The sequence below is a fragment of the Morone saxatilis genome, unplaced genomic scaffold (genome assembly GCF_004916995.1).
Source record: "Morone saxatilis isolate NCDOM2014 unplaced genomic scaffold, NCSU_SB_2.0 Contig7, whole genome shotgun sequence".
NCBI classification, from domain to species: domain Eukaryota; kingdom Metazoa; phylum Chordata; class Actinopteri; family Moronidae; genus Morone; species Morone saxatilis.
Genome location: NW_023340246.1, coordinates 16,860,652 through 16,883,362, shown reverse-complemented (window position 1 = coordinate 16,883,362; position 22,711 = coordinate 16,860,652). Strand labels below are relative to the sequence as shown.

The following is a 22,711-nucleotide window of genomic DNA, read 5'->3' as shown; positions in this document are numbered from 1 at the left end:
GTGGGAGGGTTTGGGATTCAACAAAAATGTGGAAGAGATGTGAGAAGCCCTGGGTTGTGACAGTGCTTGTTGGATGGATGTTGAGAAGAGGATCAGAACAAATGAAAGCAAGAAAAAAGAAAGGAAAGAACTGTTGAAGAAAGTCATCTCAAACTACAAGTGGATACACAAACTCTGTTCGTGTTGCCTGCAGTGCCAAAACTGTTCGAGAGAGGGCAGCCTGCCTGGAGCAAACTCCTGCTCTGCTGGGGGAGTTTGTGCCTTGAGCACTGACACCGGAGGCATCCAGGACGACGTTTCAGTATTCCAGCATGCAACAGTGTCTGTTGCCAATCTCTTCTGTCTCCTGGTAGAGTGAAGACCCACCGAAAAATCCCCAGAAAAGCTGTGCAGCCAGAAACAGTCTGCATTTTGGATTCTGTAGTCACTGTTATATTTGTTTAGTTTCTTTAATATCTTTTTATTTCTTTTTGTATTAAGGGAAGTGGATGTTGTTGTCGACGTGGTTGCCGTTGGTAGTAACTGGAGATGGAAGCATTAACTTTGGGCAGTGTTTTTTTTTTTTTTTTAACGTGTGCCTGAATTATCCAGCACAGTGTGCATACGTGCTGATACTGCTGCTCCCATGTTGTATTCAGTGGGGTCATATTGATCCCCAATTCACCCTAACCCCACCCCCCAACCCAATTATACCCACTAAGCCCCTATCCATTAGAAATCCACTGCATTACCCCCCCCCTCCCTCTTGTCCTTTACCCCCATCCCAAATCTCAAATGTCAATGTAAGCTAATCCAAGGAGTGTGTGAAAACCGTGGAAAGAAACTCAAAGAACACTGTCTGAGCCCTTTTTGAGTTTGACTGTACACGTGTGGATGAGTTCTGTATTCATGATGACTGAGGTGTGAATGTTTGTGTATGTGTGTGTTTAACAGAAATGACGGAGGAAAAAAAAAAATTCGTCTTTAAGTTTCATGTGTCAAAAAAAAAAAGCGAGGCACTTTGAAGGAGAGACTTCTTGCTTCTGCTGTAGCTCTGTTATTGTGAGATAACTGATTATCATTTGTTGTTGTTGTTGATGATGATGATGATGATGATGATGATGTCTTTATTTTTCTGGTAATGGGGGGGGGGAAAAAAGAAAAAAGCTAATCAAAAAGAAAGTTAGTAAACCAGGTTTTCCAGGAGGGATTTGCTTCCGGTTGCCCTAACCACACCTTATCTGTCTTCCGCTTATCCCAGCTGCCTGGTCACCCTAACAACTTTCAAAGCTTTGGATTGTGAATTTTACCAGTAAATGAATACCTCTTCTGTTTTTCTCTAGAAAACATATAAGAAGTGCTCTTTGGTGAGCAGAGACTCTTTTCCGGGCTGCCGCGTTCCCATTGCTCGGGGACCCGGCTTGCCCACACAGGGCCGACTGCGCTCGATACACGTCGAACGCAAACGGTTGTAGCTGTGCTTATTTCCCTGCTGGGGAAGTCTAACCAGTGCAAAAGCAGCTTTTTTTTTTTTTTTTTTTTTTGAACAGAGGTGTGAAACCTCTGCTGTTTTTTGTTTTTTGTTTACTAAAACCAGTTAAGTACTGCATTCTTCTGAGGTTGGATTGAGAGAATCAGACAGATGAATGAGTGATATCCAGATGAGGAGGAGGACGACGATGATAAAGGAATGGTACATTTGAAAGTGGTTTGAGAGGAAGTGGAGGTTTTTTTTTTTCAAACTTCTGACTGATGTCAGTTACTGACACTTTTTTTTTTACATGAAAATATATGAAAAAGATGAAAAAAAATAAACTATGATATTAAATTGTTGTGTATCATTCGTAGTTTTCTCCTAAACAATTTGATTTCATTGCTTCATAAAAGAGATTGTATTCGATGCGGAGAGGCCTACACAATTCAGAAATCAAACAGTCATAGCACAATCAGTGTTACCATCAGCTCACTTCTACTGCTCAGTTGCACAAGTACAGCAAGTCAAATAACCCATGCTAATTAGTAAGCATATTTAAATGCTCATATGCAAAAGATAACTCATGAAAAGACATGGAGTGTTACTCTATCAACGTCTGCTCCAAAGTACACTCAGCTCTTTGATGATGAAGCTCACTTCCTCACCAGCGAGCTGAACTCCAGGGACTTTCATGTGAATTTCATTTTACTGTATAAGCTTGAGAACTGTGTGACTCACAGGGAGCCACATAATGGTCCCTGTTCCTGTGGTGCGGTCAAGGTCAAGGTTCGTCTTTGCTCCTGACCAACATTTAGATCGAGATAAGAAGGGGGGGGGGGGGTTCCTTGTCGGACACCTTACCTCTCCTTCCTGTTTGCCTCCACCCCACTGGGAAAAAATCCTTCACTTTCCCCTGTGAGGCTGAGCTTTATCTGTCTGAACTTCAGGGTTGTTTCCCATCGAGGCCACAGAGGCCTGTCTGTCAGTACACAATCACCAGGAGAAACTCAGTGTTATACCCACTGACCAAACTGCCTTCACATTTCGGTGGCTTTCCCCAGACGATTTATGGAGTAGGAAACATTTATTAAGCAACCTCGATATCTGCCAGCCGTCTTTCATATCAACCTGATGAAATCTATGTAGAGAACAATGTTTGTTATTAGCGCTGGCTTTGAATTGTTTAGGGTTTTTTTTTAAACATCAGCTTGTCTTGTGGTTGTTTGAAGGTCACTGTTGTGTGAAAACTGGGGGAACTGACACAGAGGGTTTTTACATTAAGTGCCGTTTCTGATTTGTTTCGATGTAATAACGATGTGATTTTGAAATGCTGTACTTTAGGCTACTTGGTGTAACGTGTAAGCACTGCCTGGCCCCATATCTGTGTAACAATAAAGGCTTTGACAGCAAAAAAAAATGTTTTTTTCCACTCTCTTCTGCTTTATTATGTTCAAGTTCCAATGCCACACAATCCACAGACAGTAAAAGATTTCCTTATGAGGTAACTTCCAGGTGAGTGTTTTCAAGACAACATTATCATAAAAGAACCTTTACAACTCGGTGTACTAGCAAAACAGATCAAATGTGCAAAGAGCTTGCATTAAATTATCCCTGTACACGTGAAGATACCCATAAATTAAGGCTACTGCAAGTTTTATGGGAATTAAAGTGCATAAAAAGTGAAAAAAGTTACAAATTTAAACAATAAAAAAACATAGCTGTTCGTATTTATAATGCGAGGAGCGACCAGAAAATAAATAAATGAAAATGAAATACAAATGTAAATGCAAATATTTGTCCACAGAACAGAGAATGTTTTTCCTTTTAGTTTTCACATTCACACGTATTATTTTACATAGATTCAGCGCTTCTTATATTTTGCATAATTACCTTCATCAGCCACCTAAAATCTATTGGTTTGAATATGACACACTGACCATTTGTAGGCCTTAAATCTAAAAGATCTGTAGTTGAATTCTCCAATCAATTGACCTTTTTCACAGCGGCCTTACCATTGAGCCAACAGCGGCACCCTGACACCTGACCTGAACAGAACGAAGCCTTAATGATTATCATTGGTAATATATGTGGTTGCCCTACTATTTCATGTCGAAATGGCTGCTTGCCCCATTCCTTTATCTGGAGCATACAGGATGACAGTACCAGTGAAAAGACGTTTTAAAGGCCTTAAAAAAACAACAAACTGACATAAAATAAGCGACCTCACAACTCCTGCCATGAAAAGAAAAACTCACAAACCTTTACAGCCACCTCAAAACCCCAGTGGAGTTAAGTGATTGATAGATATGATGTAGACTCTGGACTTAAGGATTTAAGTTTATTCCAGTTCACAGGCTGGAGCGTCTTCATCGTTTTTAGCTACCAGGTAAGAACTTAACTCCCGCAGCCCTTGGGAGATCACCTCATAAATTCTTCATCTCTATCCATTTAGAGCCTCTTCTTCATCTGGGAATGAAATAAAAAGAGCGGGACGGAGAAGACGACGAGGGCAGTGTGTGGTTCAGGTTTATTTTGAATACTTCTAGTGACAGGCTTTGGTTCAGGCAGCTCCCAGATGTTGACTGTGGAAGTATGTGTCATCATAAGTCGGTGTGTCCCTCCCTTCCCCTGAGGGCCACGGATTGTGAATAAGAGCATGTTCTTTCCAGCATGCTGGCCTCCCCTTGTTATGTAAGGGTAGTATAATAACCACTGTACACAACCTAAGATATGCAATAGGGATCTCCAGCAGGTGAACTCTCTCTCCTGTTTGTCCAGCAGCTTTCTCTGAAGCCGCCGGCGATCATTTCCACAGCGCCTGACAAACCTGGCCCCGCCAGCTGCCAATCCACCTGGTCCGAAGTCTATTCAGACAGTCCACAACGCCTGTCCACACACACCACACCACACACACACACACAACACAACACACAGAACACACACACACACACACACACACACACACACAACAGAAACAGACACAGACACAGACACATACCTCACACATCGTATGACTTGAGGGAGAGGGATTCACATGACCGGCAGGTTTGTGGGCATTAGCTCCAGTTCATTGGACCGACATCTGAGAGAGGACTGTGTGTGTGTGTGTGTGTGTGTGTGTTTGTGTGTGTAAAGGGGAAACAGGAAGTTAAATGTAAAAGCAATGCTCAGTTTTGGAAGTGAGAAGCTTACACTACAGATTGAATCTGTTCCACGTTGAGTTCCCATGTATTAAAAATGTACAAGGAAATCTAGATGTACAAATTAGTAATTCTAATTTTAACTACTGTGAACAAATAACATCAAGATTGAGATGATTAGTAGCATCTTGTTCATGCCAGTAGAGTTGTTGTGCTCATGTTTGTCAAATGAAGACCATATTTCCCCCCAAAAAACACTGTTTACTCTCTGCTGTGAAGAGGATGCTACGTTTGCCAAACACCCAGAAAGCTTTAGCTCAGTTTGCTATTAAAGAAATACATTTTGAGAAAGACAAAAAAAAAGACTTAGTCTTAGAGTTTCTTAGAGAGTCTGTGAGTCTAAAGACTGAAAACAGGGGGTAACAGTCCTCAAATAATCCCCTGTAAAAACCACAACTTTGTGTTGTTTGAGCGTATGAGGTGCTGAGTTTTATTACTTTTGGAGAGAGCTAGCGTCATATTTAATGTAGAGACTTGAGAGTGGAATCGGGCTTCTCATCTATCACTCGGGCAAGAAAGTGAATAGAACGTGTTTCCCAAAAATGTTGAAATATTCCTTTAACAAACAGCATCAATTTTATACCCTCTATTCAACAGATTTAGCAGCCAAATCTAACACCTACTGGCACAAAATGTAGAATACAGTAATTATGGTGATATCTTCACATAATGTATGTGTTGCTGCTAGTTTAGCACTAAGATGATTTAACTACATTTTAAGTCACAATCAGTATTAGAAAGAGTGGAAAGTGGGTAAATTGCCTGTCAAATAAAATACAAAAACGTGCTACATATATACGCACACACACATACACATGAACAAACCCTTATCTCTAAGTGGATCAGTCCTTACTTGGCAGCAGCCCCCTCTAGTGAGAGACTGACCCTGTTTGGAGGGTCCAGAGCCAGGTTGGTGAGGACCCCGCAGGCGGAAAAACACATCTCGGTGCTTTTTGAGTCCAGCAGCGTCACTACGAACTGGTGCACTGAGGGGACGAGAGCGGAAAAAGATGAGGGAGCGCACGAAGACAAAGCAGGGCAAAGATAAGAGGGCTCCTATCACCGGAGTCAGCAGGCATGTTTATACTGACTGTAGCTGGCCTTGCAGATAAGTCAAGCCCAAACATGACATGACTGTATGCATGTACATACTGTACTGGACAGTCTGTGTCTAGGTGTGTTTTTACATCTTTACATCAGACTTATTTCAGCGTATTATTAGGCTTTAAAGAGTTAGTCAAGTTTGATTCTAACAGGCCAACTCTTCAGAGTCAGTGAATACAGTATGCCTTAAACATGAAATAAGTATAGGCTCATGTGTTTTGTGTGTGTCTGTTGGAGTTTGTGTCCATCATATACCTTTGTTTTGCATAATAAAGTCCCGTACGTCCTTGGACTGTGACAAATTTCCATATACACGGGTGGCCTCAAGCATGGCGTCCATACTGGAGCTGAGTACCAACTTCAACATCACTAAAGTACAAAGAAAGAGTGAGCAGGAAAGAGAGAAATGTGGGAGTGACAGGGAAAAGGACGTCAAATCAGCCAAACAGACAAACAGTAACACACTCTCATTGAGGTCAGTGAGTCTTACGCTCTGCGATGGCGAGTTGACTGTGTCTGAGCACAGAGCTTTCTTCCTGGTAGAAGGACAGGTTGTTGATGGTGGCAGCCACATTCACCAACAGCTCCTCGCTTCCCTGCACAGACCTCAGCTCTGTGCCATCCCCACACACACACAAACACAAACAATAGAAAAACAAGAAATAATCATCACAGAGAGCAACCTTAGATGAACATTAATTCTAACAGATTTTGAGGTTGATGCCTCTGATTTTTCCTGAAAAATCCTCCTGTTTGAATTACAACCAACAGAGGGAGCATCCGTACTGCAGTCGGCAGGAACAAGGCTTCCGTGCTCCTGACATATTCATTCATGGGAAGTAACCCTCCCTCTGGTGACAACATAATGTGAGAAATTATAAAACTTTTCACTGCCTAGTGAAGAATACATACATTCACAGAGAACTCAAAATGAACCACTCCCTGATAATGACTGACCAGGTGAATCCAGGTGAACGCTTTGCATCATTTTATGTTAATGAAGGGGAGAAGATAAAGTAAAGGTAGATAATTACTCCATAAAACAACTGCAATACGGAGTGAGTGAACAAAGGTTGTTTTTCATATTTCACTTGGTGATGTAGATGTAAATAGACAGTGGGTTTTCAGCCACACTGCTCTGACACTGTGACATTATCCTAGAAGTGGCTGTTATCTGTGGTTAAATTCTGGCCTGATGTTGTTGGTTTGATCATGAGCTGGCGTACAAAGGTCAATGTGACCCAATCCAACCAGCCGTGACACTGTGAGCTGCTTGGAAACCAAGTCTGTTCCTGATATAGCAGCAGATGTCGTGTGCTCGGTCATAAATCACGGATATTGCGGTCGGTGTCAACCAAGCGCCTGTGTCACACTGAATTTAGTTTCTGGTTCTGACTGAAAATACCGCTTTGTTGTGCCCCTCCCTCAGAGCTCGGTAATGTAAAGCAGCACAGCCTGTCGTGAACTTGATCAAAACAGGACATCGATCAGCTAAGCCTGCTCTTTCATCCTCGGCTGAGATTTTGTTTTCTGTTTCCAGCTGTCACATCAACTCCACAATATCCTTCATTCGCTCGTTTTATGTTTCTGTCTTCAGTTACTTAATTTACTTCCCATCTTACTCTCTGGCAAGAATCACACCCCCTTCTATCTTTTGAGATTTGACATTTTTTAACCAGTTTGACCTCTGTTTTATTTAATATCCCCCCCAACTGCCATGAAGTGTGTGTAGGAGGCAGCAGCGAAATCGAGAGTTTCACACCCACCTGTGTATCGGTTCAATATGTCCTGAAACCATCTAACCACCTGGGAGAATTTCACACACACAAACCAAATCGGCTATGAGATGTGACAGAACATCCTGCTCATGCAGCGAAGTGCTTCGCTCTGTTAGACTTAAAAAAACAACAAGTAAACCAAAAGAGGATGTGCTGCGAATCGAACGCAAAGCTCTGAGAGGAAAGCGAAAGATGGAATGAACAGACAAATGAGTGTGTTTTCGACCAAAGTCATGTCTTGTTCCCAGCACAAAGGAAGTGGTTGGGTGCCTGGCAGATATTTACTGTACGTACAAAGCTTCAAGCAGCTATTTTTAAACTTATCAGAACTCTAGATTTTCACACACTGCTTCCTTTGTATGACATACAGATTCAACATGGGCGAAAAATGCTGCAGCCATAAATCTGCTACTGACTGCATCTTCTATTTCACACCTCATCTTTTAGCCAACAGTGACTCAAAGAGAACGAGTTCCTCCTGCTCACCGAGTGTCTCCATCAGCAGCTGAATGCAGGTTGTGTTGGCTGCCAGAGCTGGACCTACGGCCGGGTGGATGCACATGTTTGCCAGCACCCTGACCAGCTTCACCAGCACATCCTCTTGTTCCTGCACACTCACTGGTGGTGCAAGAGGCTTGCTGGGGGAAGGGGGCCCTTTCCGCGAGGGTGTGTGCGGCGACTCGTCTCTGAGCTGGTAGCTGTCGTACAGCTGCAGAAGTGTGTCCATGCAGCCCTTGCACTGAAAGAGCTGCTGCCGAGCCTCGTCGCTTTTGGCTGTGAGGTTCCCGAGGGTGAAAAGAAGGCGCACGACAAGGTCCTGTGGGAGACAATATTGTAGTAGTCAATCAGCATCTGACAATTATTTTACAAATTAAAGCAAACCAACAAAGAGGTTTTTTTCCATTGCAAATGTGGCAGAAAGGCCTCAAACACTGTTCAACTGATCCACTTATTCTTGTACAATATTATAACTTGTTCAGTGTTCAGTTATCGTGTGTAGATAATATAGGACATACGGTATATTTAGAGCTTATTTATACTGGTTTCTGCGCTCATATTTATCACATGAATGTATATTTTAAAGATTCAACACATAATTAATTTAATTAACTGTTAATCTGCAATTTATATTGTTGTTTAATCAATTTATTGTTTGATCTGTAGAATACCAGAAAATAGTGAAGCGTGCCTATATTATATATATTATATATACTAGATCCAAATAGTTATATAGTAAATATAGTATACAGATATAGTACATAGCACTTGGATTGGGAACCAGAGGGTGGCCGAACTTCTAACTGCTCCCATTTCTTCACATTTGCATGACCACGAGCCCTGTGTGTGTGTGTGTGTGATCGTATGTGTGCCTATGTGTGTAAAAATGTGAGAGTGAGAAAGTGTTACAGTTAGGGTAGTGGTGGTGGTGGTGGTAAAAAACACAACAACCTCCCCCCCGAGAGAACAGATAGTTTCTGATGATGAGAACAGTCAACATTCAATATGAGATCACATTTAGTATTTTAGATCAACAGCCACCTGCAGCACAGTGAGCCTGCCCTGTCTAGTAGGTGTCACTCATTTCCTCCCAGAGAGCTCATAGCTGTTCAGACTTGTTTGAGTATAACTACACTCCATCTTTTCAATGAGTTATATCGCACATACGGAGAAAAGGGGTAACAAATGTGAACCCTGTGCGTCACCCTTGTATCCTGACTTGTCTTAGTCAATAACATGAAGAGCAGAACACACTCATTTCTCCCATAAGCCCATAGTGACATTGATATGAGAACAGGACGGGCTGTCCTTGGACTAGGTGCTCGTTACACGTCTTACTGTCCAGTGTGTGTGTGTGTGTGTGTGTGTGTGTATTTGAAGGCGTGGGCGTGTTTATTCAGTATGAGATTAAGAACACATGTCAGTCATGTTTGATTGCCAAACTCCCACCCTTTTTCTTCTTCTACTACTCCTCATGTATATCACTCCTCCCCTCCACCTCTGTATCACCTCTACTATCTATTATGTACTCAAGCTCACCTCCTTTATTTTTTTTCTCCTTTTCCTCCTCTCTCCTTCCTCCCCCTTCCTTGACTTACTCAGCCCCTTTGGGATGATTAAATGTCAAAACACACACACACACACACACACATAGAAGAGCAGAAAAAGAGAGACGGATGCTACGTGCAAATGGACACAATGTCCCGTAAATGTGCTTGGACTTGGCGTACACAAACAACTTGTTCTGAGGGTAAACATAGCTCAGTAGAGTTACATGAACACTGGAAAAGACTTTGCTTCTCTCTAATACACACAGACTCAATCACACACACACACACACACAAACAAGAGGAGGCTCGCGGACTCACCTGTTTTTGGTGATGTTTGCTCAGCAGTTCTAAAAATAGTTGGTAGCAGTCGGGGGTCTGGGCCAGAGCGAGGCGGCACTCCGAGTAAGAGGAGAGTTTACTGAGAGAGAAAGAGGACAACAAATACCACTGATCATTCCACTCACCCACTGCTCCACTTTGCTGACTAAATATGGAGATATTAAATCAACACAGCTAATGGATAAGCAGGCTTGGGCCGGGATCTACCGTTCATGCTTTCATTACCGTGGGCAAAAATATTCAGGCAGTATTACCTTAATCAGCGCTAACACCTAGTAAAACTGCTTTGCCTTATATTTTATATGGGAAAACATATTTTATTACACACTACAGTGCTTTATGTTTTTATTTTGTGCTGCACACACTGATGAGGTACTTGTTCCAGAGTGGAGGCCGAGACCTGGAGTGAGAAACTGGTAAAAGAAAAGAAGATGGGGACTGAATCATTTGTGTCATTGCACTCTGTTTGGTGGAGGTACTGTAATCAGATGATAATCAGCCTGCAGTAAGTGGCCTGCTGTCACAGAGAAGATGAGGCCTCCGGTGACTTTGGTGACAACGCCCTGTTTCTGGTTTTACATTAAACCCCTGTCCCGTGCCTCTACGCACTACTGCACTCAATCTGACGTAAGAAGTACATCAGTGGAAGTTGTGTGACGAGGGTGATACAGCTGAGCTTACATAAAGTGTCAGTGATTCAGTGAAAGTGCAGAAACACCTTAGTGTTAAATTCCATCTCTCCAATTATAGTGTGTAATATTTTGCCTGTAAAGGCTTGAAGTGAAACTTTTTAATGAAAAAATGACACAGTATTAAATTATTTTTAATATACCCAAAGGCTTTGCTGTTGCAGCCTTACTTGGTCTAGTATGAACATTAGCTTATAGTTGCTGATGTTACCTGATCTTAGCAAATTTTGATCTCCCTGTATAACTTACCTTAACGAGTCAGTTTGCTGACCTTATGAACTACTTCACTACATTCAGAATATTTACAACTGGGACTTGTGGCCACAGTGGCCACTGTTCAGCTAAATTTACATTGTCTCCATTTAAACTTCTGAATATAAATAACTAATACGTTTATGCAAAACTCTATAAGCTGAATAAGATAAAAACTATTCAATACAGAAACCGGCATGACAGAAATAAGCTGTATCACTTCCTCAAGTGTTTATAACGACATAGACACAAAAACAGGTGTATAACCACATCCTGTCTGACAAATGTATGTTTCTCTGCCGACTCTGTTCTGTGAGACCCAACTACAAAGATGCCATGTAAGAAAGAAAGCAGGACATTTAGGAGGAGAGTAACTGCTAGAGTTGGACAGGAAAAGAGAGAAGACAGGGTGTGAGCTGAATGATGGCCTGTTTTGATTATATCAGGTTTACGTGAGCTGTAGATAAATTACCCACAATAGCAAAGATAGTCCAAACCAGAAGTGAGGTGTAACGTCATGTCAGATTAATATGATCTTATGTAAGTGCGATACCTGTATATTCTGGAAATGTTGGTGCAGATGTCCTGGTCTTTGCGATGATGCCGCAGAACCAAACAGAGCTCTTGTACTATAGAGAAGGAGATGAAGAGTGGACGGGAGTCAGGGTGATCTGCGAGGTTCCTCAGTGTCGCTGTCAGCTACAGGGTTCAGAGGTCAGACAGAGAGACAGAAGAGTGAGACTGTTGGTTAGCAAGAAGAAATGTATACATATGTACCCACTGTATCTAAGCATTTATATTTAGGTCAGTATTGCGTGTCAGTGTTGTGAATTTGTGGCTTGCACACAATGTTGGTCATATGCTCATTAAGGCTGGCTGTTGGCCTGTACAGGACGCCATACAGCACAGCCACCGGAAACTATTCAGTATGGACATAAATCATTCTTTCAAAAGAGGGAAACAGTAATTTCCAACGCACGGCAGCACTGGACGTTCTGGAAAGTCATGGTCTGTCTGTTTCCCTCCTCTAAAAGCATAATGAGTTGTGTTGGATATCAAATGAAGCGCTGGCTCAAGATGTTTGCTTGGGCCAACTTATGCGGTCAGCAGCAATCATTTGCGGAAGAGTGAAACAGGGTGTGTTTTTGACTGAAGTGGCCAGGCCAGCAAAGAACATTTTGCTCTTGGAGCAGCTTATATACGAGACATAAACAAAAACATTTTTGCCTAATAGTGGTAAAACCCGCCAACAAACAGAACAAAAAGAATATTTAACATAGTATAACTTTGTGGTTTTTACTCACATAGCCACATAAGTTAAAATATGTGTGTTGTTTTGTGAGCCGGAGTAGATGCTACAAGTTTCCCACTGAGTTGTAATATAAAAGCTATTGGTTTAAAAAGATTGGTGTACAGCAAATATCTATGGATTTATTCTAAACATTTAAAGTCTGTGACACACCTGTACGAGGATGTGCCCTGCTATAGTGAAGTTGGTGTCTTCTACCACGCAGAGCCTCTGGATGAGTTTCTGAGCCACACCAATACAGTTCTTCTCCAGCAGGAGTCTGAGTATTGCACTGTTTCCAGAGAGAAATTTCAGAGTCCCAACACAGTACAACAGAGCTTCACCAGATGTAGACACATCCTCATTGCTCAAAATTCCCAGAAGCGAGTCTAGATACAAACAGAAATTGAATGTTAACATCCATATTGGGCACATACTGCAATCTGTAATGACCTAGCAAAGGGGTTCAAGTAGAGCCAGACAGATAAAATTCATCCCAGGCTTGACTGAAGAGGCCAGGCCAGCAGAGAACATTATGCTCTTGGAGCAGCTTATACACCGGACATAAAAACATTTTTGTCTAATAGTGGGAACATTTACATAAGCCAGCATGAAGAAGAAGAATATTGAACATTGTGTTCCTTTAAACTGACTTTATGTAACTTCCATGAAACCTAGTGTTCACCTATGATAGAGTTGTTCTGGAAGAGGATGTCGTTGCTTTCACTGCGGCTGATCTGGAAGATGAGCTTACAGATGTTGAGCAGGTTGTTTCCACTGACAGACAGCTGGAGAGAAAAATGCAAAAACAAAAAACGTTCTTTTTCAAGCTTTGTATCAAATGCCCAAGTGCCCTGGATACCCTTTTGATAGGGACTTAGCGGCAGACATGCTGACACCCACATAGACACAGACGACTCACAGCGAGGCACAGCTTGCCGATGTGCAGGTTGAGCTGGGCAGAGTTGAGGTCGATGAGGCGGAACAGTGTTCGAAGTATCCCTGACCTCCTCTTACAGCGTCGGCCGAGCATGTCCGCTTCTGCCAAGGTGCCATGGAGACCGTCACACAAATCACAGAGGCGGTCCACCGAGCCCTCAGAACTGCCTGGCATCGCAGGAAAGCAGATATTGCAAAAAAAAAGAAAAAAAGATGTCAAGTTCAGGGCAACATGTCAAACATTCACAAAGAAAGCAAACATCCCGAAATGAAAACACTCGCTTGTGTGTGTTGGCAAGTGTGCATCCATATAAATACAGATGAGTGATGTTTTGTCTGTGTTTCGGTATGTGCATAATACTTGGGATCTACTGCATGGTGTGCATTTGTTATTTGCATGAGGAACTTGAGGTTAAATCCTCAACACCAATAATACATTGGTCAGCAGTAAAATAACATTCTCCTCTCTTTTCTAAGAACTAGTTCTTAGTTTCTATAGTCAGATGCAGGGGAACACTTTCTGCAACAGGCAGCTACAATCTTGATGCAGAGGAAGACAAAGGGTGGAGTCTTTTCCTTGTTTTTGAGGTAAAATAAATGTTTTCCTTGCATAACTAACTGGGTTTGGCCATTTCTAAAAAAGGTTGGCTGCAGTCTCACACTCAACACTCCACTGCAATTTCCCACTGAATCTGAAAGGTGTTTTATGCATGAGCCAGAAGGCACTTGGTACAATAAATATTTAATATTTATCTTTCAAATGAATTTTCCATTAAATTTGTAGAGTGTTAAAATATTTACAGCCATAGATTTCATTTCATGGCTGCCAGACTGCAGTTTCAGACTAAGACAATTCTGTATGGATGCCAAACATAACACTATTTTGTTTGCCTTTCTTCAGTGGCTGAAATTACAATGCTTTTTCATTTTGTGAGACTTCATGCATGACTATCTGACTAATGCTAAGAATCTGTTTGCCGGCCTGCTGGTTGAAAATGAAATGTAGTAAGAAAAACAGAGAAATGAGGCACTAAAAAAAACATACTGCAACCACATTACATTTTAGATTTGCTCCAGAGACATTCTTCAACCCAACATGCCAAATGGAATATGTGTTATGGTGAGTAGAGTAGGTGATAGAAACTATATACTCTTTAAGTCAAATGAATGCATCCGGTCAAGACTAACATATGTCTCATGTTTGCACTTTCTTATTGAGTTATTGCATTGCTCACACTACCTGCAGCCACACTTTCTAGTTGTTGGAGAAGAGGAGCAATCGCATTATTCCACACCAGTGACTCTGCATCCTCCTCCTCTGTGCTTGTGGTGTTTTCTCCATTCCCCAGCTCTGAAATGCGCAGAGAGAATTGCAGTTAGCCAATTACCACCGCCGAACCCAGACGGTGAACATGAGCGGCAGGCATGGTTCACAAGTTCAGTGTCTTAAAATAAAACAGCAGGAAGTTTGATGCCACAATGAAAGGTCACCATCCTCAGCTTCACTTCCTCTGATATCTGTTTGTGCTGATGTGAAATAGTCTGTGTATGAGCATGTGAGTATGTGCATGTGTAATGAAAACACGTGTGCATATGTTTGTGCACGCAAATGTCTGCAGTCTCTCGCAGACCGTGCATCTCTTTTTGCTGAACATTTGCATACCCCTTTGCTTGGTGTGATGCAGGAAACTGTGGTTGCTCAAACCAACAGCTCTCTCAGCTATTGGCTGGCTGCCTCTCATGGTGGAAATTAAGTCCCTTAGCAACAACACCCCAATCAAAGTTTGACACTCAGAAAGGGGTGTTCATTTACTGGGAGAAATGTGTGTCTGTGTTGTTGGCGAAACTTTTATGGGCTCATTTCTTATTATATTTAGGCATATTTGTGGATTTCAGTTTGGCTTTAGGCATCTTAGAAAATAAGCTACATTTGAAGTAAAATCTGTGGTTGAGTGGTATGTTAGGAAGAAGTTGCAACAACATTTTTCTTTTACATGGGGTACAAAATGCACCATTCATGTTTAATATGTAAAAAAAAAATATAGCAGTGAGGTTCATTTAGTACATCTGGACAAACCTGTTCTCCGTCCTACTCTGCACTCTGTGGGTCCTGAGTCATCACCAGGCGGCATTATTCTACTGTTGACACAAAGAAACACAAAAACACAAAGAGTCTGGTTACATCAGATTTTGGAGATGAGACATACAGTATGGGACTATTGACTAGTTTACTTTAATTCAATTGACTTTGGGAGATTTGGCTCATTTGGGCATTCAAATAATAGTAAATACTATTTTAAAAAAAAGACCTTCACTGAAAGAAACAAAAAAGATTTAAAGGATGAGTTTTTGTGTCAAAAACAAATCTCCATGAAAAGTTGCTGACTTTATATACTGTCAAGTTCACAGGTGTATTTTCATAAACTGCCACTAGGTGTCTCTCTTGCAGCAGAGGTTGAGACTTGTGTGCAGGTGCTGGTATCTGTAGTGTGTGTACGCGTCTGGGTATGTACATTTGAGCTCATGCAGTTACATATGTTTGTGTGTGTGTGTGTGTATGTGTGTGTGCGTGTCTGTCTGTTTGTGCGTGACTGTAAGTTTTTGCATGTGTGCCGTTGTGCATCACAAACTGCAATCCCCAACAGACAGGAACTAAGATCTTAGCTTTGTGGGCAGTCTGGTTAAAGCTGTTCATGCTTTGTCACTGTGAGCTGTCTCCACAGTCTCACCGCCTCTGTGCAGTAACCGTACAGTTCTTCCAAAAACACGCCCCTTGTCATGCTGTGCTATGTGTTCTGGCTTGCCCTCTCCATGTCACCGCTGCGTCTTACTCTCTGCACGTCTCTGTCAAGTCTGCACTATTCCTCTCACACACAAAGAGATTGACTACATGCTCCAATAATTTCTGTGAAACATGGCAGGTAGTGTCTCTAATGACTAACTGCCATGTGAACAGCTGAAATAATAATTATTAATGAGCAGAGATAAACACAAGCAGTATATTGAGTCATCAAATCAGTGAAATCACCTCTATAACTGCAAGATTATGCCACAAATCTCACACAAAAGACTGAATCAAACTTATATGGAAAAGTGTAATCACTCGTGTTAAAGACAAACATTATTATGTTATCCGGATCGTGACATTAATACAAAAGGCTCTCAGTTTGGAATATTTCTTTAAGCTTTTACTCTCAAGTGGGAGTAAAAGCTTTATTTCATGGTCTTGCTGACAGCTATAAGACAGAAAATGACCCTCAGTATTGTAAAATAAATTCTCTTTTCCATTTTACTGGAGCCAGAAGGCATTGTGACATTGACATTAATATACAGCATGTGGGTGCTACTATAGAGTGCACTTTTACTTTGATGGAGATTTAGTGATTGGTGTAAGCTGGCACACAGGGCATATGCAGCAGGGAGTGCTGGCCAATGCATGTTGCAGTGAATGTCAGAGAGGGGGCTTTGGCTCTGTATGATAGGATTAAGAGCCTGATAATAAGGCCTCTTTGTGTGATACTGCATTCTCTGAGACATGACCTCATCCCTGTCTTAGGCCTGGCCAGTGCACTGCAGTCACAACACACGCGGCTGCCAGCCTTGCCCAGATGGGCACCCAAATCTAATAGAGAGCCATTTGGAGCTATAAAGCTCCGGCTTATTGGAGAAAAAGAACCTAGTGGATGTCTAATCTCCCCTATCTTTATATCTCATCCAACTCATCACATTAATCTGTCGTGCTGTGTCTATTTCCACTTGCAGTCAGTGTACTTCTGGCTTGACTAGCTCTGTGATTTTCACTCTGTTTGTCTCTATCTAATGCACCTTTTATGTAGTTCCTTGCAACACTAGAGAACAGTACTTCAAAAACTCTGACCTAACACTAGGAGGGGGTTTCTTTGATCTCTTAAATCAAAAATTGACCACAGTCTCATCTCTTGGGACCTCTCTTTGTCAGCAACAAGTTATACAAACATTGTGTGTTAACTTGAGTTGCGAGGGAGGACGTGAGGGGGCCGTGCTGCCGGCGTTAGCCCAGATTTCCTGTAAAAGTGTTTTATGGTCCGTCCCCCCTCTACAGCCCCAACTGCCCCACCCAATCGATAGGCGGATGGATTGAAACGACAGCCCCCAACCTCACACGCAGAATTATACCCCTCGTGCTAACACACAGCTGATGAGGTCGGCAGAAAAAAATCTGAGCTTTTAGCCTCTCTGCACTGTGAAGGTGTAAAAGCTGACACATGATAGTAATGACAGATAGAGGCAGTTTCATTACGAATGAAACTTGCCAAGACGCTGGATGTGAACTGTGACCAAGATATAGTGTAGAGTAAAGTATACGAGGGTTTAAAATGGGGTCGAGTGTCTCAAGTTGAAGAATTTGTTCTTTCTATTAGTTAGTGACACCTCTGCTGGTCTAACTGACTTCATATATTCAGCTGTCAGTGCTGGTAGCTGAATGTATCTAAAAGGTTCAGGCCCTGGATCAAGTAAATCATGGCTTTAAAAGCTGCTCGCTTTGGGAAATGTTTATGGGTAATATAGTTTTAATTAAACGTACGTACAATATGTAATTTCTGCCGCTAGGGGGGGCCTCTTACATTAAAACAATAACAAAAGACAAAGTTTGGGATCATGGGAGTTGTTGCAGTCAGCTTCTCCCTGCAGAGATCTCTTCTTCTGCAAAACAAATCGACCTGGTGATTAAAACCGGTAGAAACACTGAATAAAGCAGTTTACCTTAAAAATCTGTGTTTGTGCAAAGTCCTAACTAGCCAGCTGCTGCTAACCTTAGCTCAGCTTATTTTTTTGTAACTTAAAATTAGTTGAGTTTGAACATTGTTGGAAACAAACTCAACAAGATATATAACATAGGTCTTTTCTTTTTTGCCATTTTAATGCGGAATTGAAACTTTAAAATAACAATCCACATTACAGCGTTATTTACATTCATAACTGAATATGGCCAAGATAAAAACGGCTCATTTTAAGGTAACGAAAACAACAACAACTCTTATATTCAGGTGATTATACATTAATGAAAACATATCTATGAATATTATATTCTATTTCTGCCAAAAGATCCTCCTAAATGTTACACACTGGATGTTTCACATTGGAATCATAAGCATTTAAGCACAAAACACAAACAATAACAGTGATGTTATCAGCCTTACTAAGGTATTTCCTGTTATAATTTTCTGTTCCCTGCAGTCTGAATAAGTTGTGGACCAAAACAGGGGCACAAAAAGACATTAGAAACTCAATGAATTTGACATACCGGGGCAAAGAGAGAGGCAAAAAAGCAAGGAGCAGGATGAGAAGAAAGGCGAAAATGGAGGGCACAATCACCTCCATCTAGAAACGGCAACCACTGCAACCTTTGTGTGCCTATAAATCTTCAACTCATTGTCGCACTGTCACTTCGGTCAAAAAGAGGGAGCAGGAGAGGGGTGGTGGGGGAGATGAGAGAGAAGGACAGATCTTGCAAGTCAAACAGAGGGATAGAAAGCGTACCTTTCACTTGCTGTTCTGCGTGGGCCAGCTTTGTGGGGACCACTTGGGACCACAGTGTGATCTGTGCTGGGGAGTCGTTTAGCTGACGGCTGCTTTTGTCCTGGGCCTGGATTCAGTCTCTCTTTCACTGCACACACAGAAAGGATGTGGCGAGAAGTTATATACAGGTTTCTGTTGTATGCTGCAGTGACATTTCTACTTGTCCCGCACTTGTTCTGTACACAGTCACATACTGTATACATACATATACAGATCCAGGTTTTTTTTTAACATCCACATCATCTATTTTATTGCTCCACATAGCAGATTCACAAGAAAGGGTTTGAGAGAGAATGCACTAATTTTCCACTCAAAACGGCAGCAGTAAATTAAGTTTTCTTCACCCAGCCCAACAACAGAGAATTTAAATCAGGTGTAATGTCAGCATGTGAATGGCTCCATTCATTTCCCTTTGAGAAAACTGCTCTTGCACTAGTGCCTGCACAGAAGATTTACGGCGATGCAACAGGAAATGAATGGACTGCTGGGTTTCTTTTTTAATTGACAAACGCGCAAATGTTTGACAAATTACCATTTTACTGAAAGCACAACGTGGATTACCTAATCCTCATTACTCCATACGTCACACATTTAGTACACTTTTAGTTTTTTCTTTAATCCACCGTCTTTTCTGGCTTGCAGTTTTTCCTTCCTTACCATCTGTGTGTCCCTCCACAGAAGGCAACATGGTGAGAGATCCAGCCCTGAGCAGGCGTGCCCGTGTCCTTGCCAAGCCCCTCTTCACTTCCAGTGGGTCAGTGGGGGGTTTGGGAAAGGCCTTGAATGAATCCTCAGCATCGCAGGGGACTGGAAACTTCGGCTTCTGGTACCATAAAAGCATATTAGTGGCATATGATGGTGTGAACAATGAGCCAGAACTTAAATCCACCAATGAAACTACTTATGTACACAAAGAGATCCCATTATTTTGGTGATTATTCATGTTTTTGATCTCATATTAACATTATAATCCTATTTATTAAAACCAGATAAGCTTTTATAGTGGCGTACAGAGGCGTGTATATTCCTTATCCTGTTTTTCAGCTTTCATGGTAATATAACGTCTTAATATGCAAATATGTATTTGAGCTTACGACAAATAACACCATAATTCAAAACTGAAATACCTTTTTTAACTACAGTACATAGGTGTGTGTTAGGGAACATACGTGGTCCAGAGGAGAGAGGCGAGTCCCTGAACCTGGCCTGGAGTCAGGAGCATCAAAACTTTGAGCATGAAGACTGAAAAGTGAAAAAATGTCTCATTACTTCTACAAGTTACAGTTGATCTCTGAACCTGACAACATGAAGGACATTTAAGTGTTTGTGACTAACCTGAAGGTCGATGGAGGCCTGTTGTCACGGTCTGCACGAGCCGAGCTCTTTCCAAAAAGTTGCCTGTGTCCATCTCTGGGGGTAAATGGTCGCTGGGTGGACTGGACTCGCAGGGACTGTCTGGCTTCACTGACAATTTCTGCACTCGTTTTCCTCAAAGCGCTTCGCCGTGGAACGAACGGGCTGCAAAGCTCAGGTTTTCTCTCCATCTCCATTTGCCAAGGCAGTCTGCAAATGACTTCAGTGGTTTGATTTCATAATGCGAGTGGTTACAGGATGTCTCACTTTGGAGAAGCAGCTAGAAAAAAAGACAGACAGAAAATAAACCGTAGGTGTAAAATACTTCTGAGGCCGCAATGAATAACATTTAAAGCGTGGCGAGCAGTGGTGAAAGAAATATCCAGATTCCTTACATAAATACCAATACGACAATATAAAAATGACTCAACAAATCAACAAAATGCACCTAAAGAATGAAAAGTAACGGCTGTCAGTGGTAGAATATATATTAAATGATTGCATTTAGAGAACTAACTAAAGATTATTTTCTCCATAAATACATTAATCATTTAGTCTATAAAATATTAGAAAATAGTAAAAAAAAAAATGTGCATCACAATTTCACAAAGTTTACAAATCCATATGTAAAATCTTAATCTGAAAAGTAACTATCAAATGAATATACACAAATAAAAAGTATAATATTTCCCTCTAAATCGTGGTAGAGTGAAAATGTAAAAGTATCAAACAAGTACTCAAGTAAAGTTTATTGTTATTGTAAAATACTACTGAGCTTACATCTCACCACTGATGGCAAGATAGTATTTAGTTTTTCATGCACAGTCCAAATATACTGTTTTTCTACTGCAGATTGGCAGAAAACCATCCTAATAAATGGTAAATCACTTCGGATTTAATGAGACTAAATTGTTGTTTGTGTCTCTGCGGTTGAAAAACACGATAAAATTCAAGCGTTCAGTGTTTTTTTCGAGCAGCACAACTTCTACATGTTATAATTTTTTATAATTTGGTGCTTTTGTTGACTTTTATGTGCGAGTGAACGAGGAGTCCCTCTGCGCGTTCACGCTCCGTCTCCATGGTGACCGAATGCCGCCCGTGATAGCTCGAACAACAAACCCCCAAAGAAAACAAAAATAACCTTACAGCATTAAAGAACAAACATATGTATAATATGACAGCGTTGTTCCCTGTAAGAGCAGTAGAAGTTGTTCTGTAGCAAGTGTACCCAGCTTTTACCGGGTGGTGAAAAACAGGAAGCGTTAGAAGAAACCGGGGGGGAGTATGAATGACAGTTAACCCGCTTCAACCGTTATTAAAAACGGACAAACTCACCGTTAACCCGGGTAAAACCCTCTGCGTGTGATAGTGGCGACGGTCCTCATTCCAAATCTCAAACCCGGCTTCAAAGGCCAGAACAAAACGCGCATGATACCTGAGATGTGTTTAAAAAAAACAAAGTGTGAAGTTTCTTTTTTCAGCTTGCAGCAGCCAAACTGTGCCAGGAGGGAGACCACGTGCACGAGCATCACTTAAGGGCAGTCCCGCGGGAGACGGTGACGCGCGTCAAGTGATTGCCCTCATAAAGTAAAACACTGCGTCCAGGGATGGAAGAGGTGTGAAGGTGAGTAAAAATTAGATTAGATGTCATTAGGATCCCCATATTAGATGAAGCAGAACATCAGCTACTCCGTCTGGGGTCCACACACAACGTTAAAAAACAAAACAAAAACAATATGCAATAGGTAAGACGCTTAAATATAAAACACCACATATTTAAATGCAGTGCTACAAGTAAAAGTCCTGCATTAAACAGTAGTATTAGCATCAAAATATACGACTCGTTTTGCAGAATGACCAGTTTCAGAATCATAAATATAATATGCTGTTATTAAACTATAATTAGCAATGCATTAATGTGTTCATAATGCTACAGCTGGTGAAGGTGGGGATAGTTTTGATTAGGCTACTTTATGTCCTGCTGGCTAGGTTGGCTTATAATACATCATAATTGATTAGTTGATTTGTTTTCAGTTAATGATCAGATCTGCAAAGTAGCTTGTAAGTAAAGCTATTAAATAAAGATAGTGAAGTAAAAAGTACAGTATTTCCCCTGAAAATGTATCATAAAATGGAAATATTCAAGGAGAGTACCTCAAAACAGTATGAGTAAATGTACTTAGTTACATTCTACCACTATATATAATGGATAATTAAGTTAGTAGAAACTTGAATTTACTTAAATGATTTGAGTTTGAAAAGGGCATTTCCAAAGTATTTTGTATTTTATGGAAGTCATTGATAAGCTGGAAGGATGTGGAAATCTGGATAGAAGTCCTGGACCTGGATGTGGAGTACACTGGAGGACATTAAATCACACACAACTACAAAAAGGTCATGGGTGACACAATATTATATAATATATAATATAATATTTCCTTCATCGTCAACAAGGAGAGTATTGGCACAAAGGTTGATACAAAAAGTGGAAAACACCCCAAAAATAAGAGCTTATTATAAATAAATTGTAATATATAATATTTTAAAGCTTCTAAGTGTGTTAATATGATATAATTTTGCTTTGAAGCCATTGTTGAGACAAATGGAGGAATGAGGAATTAGAAGAAAAATTGTTCTCTTACACTGTGTTCCAAATTATTATGCAAATATAATTTCAATTAAAAAAACATTAGATTTTTTGTTTTTCAA

General features: G+C 41.1%; 1 protein-coding gene across 1 annotated transcript; it reads right to left on the bottom strand.

Moving 5' to 3' along the window:
- Window positions 1–3,874: 3,874 nt before the first annotated feature.
- Window positions 3,875–21,461, bottom strand: armc2 (armadillo repeat containing 2). The gene is made up of 17 exons (XM_035678239.1): window positions 21,338–21,461; window positions 19,985–20,282; window positions 19,819–19,891; window positions 19,307–19,472; window positions 18,611–18,737; window positions 15,168–15,229; window positions 14,331–14,441; window positions 13,074–13,258; window positions 12,837–12,939; window positions 12,326–12,540; window positions 11,417–11,562; window positions 9,902–10,001; window positions 8,022–8,352; window positions 6,248–6,370; window positions 6,013–6,126; window positions 5,507–5,639; window positions 3,875–3,919 (listed from the first exon to the last, which is right to left on the bottom strand). The coding sequence occupies exons 2-17, from the start codon at window positions 20,197–20,199 to the stop codon at window positions 3,916–3,918; spliced, it is 2,208 nt and encodes a 735-aa protein (XP_035534132.1). The 5' UTR covers window positions 20,200–20,282; window positions 21,338–21,461; the 3' UTR covers window positions 3,875–3,915.
- Window positions 21,462–22,711: the final 1,250 nt, after the last annotated feature.

Excerpts from the sequence above, each read along its gene's own strand:
- armc2 (XM_035678239.1), bottom strand. The coding sequence starts at position 20,199 with ATGGAGATGGAGAGAAAACCTGAGCTTTGCAGCCCGTTCGTTCCACGG. Across the intron at positions 13,259-14,330 it reads ACTAGAAAGTGTGGCTGCAG|GCAGTTCTGAGGGCTCGGTG; the intron begins GTAGTGTGAGCA and ends CTGCGATGCCAG. Across the intron at positions 11,563-12,325 it reads CAGGGCACATCCTCGTACAG|CTGACAGCGACACTGAGGAA; the intron begins GTGTGTCACAGA and ends TGAACCCTGTAG.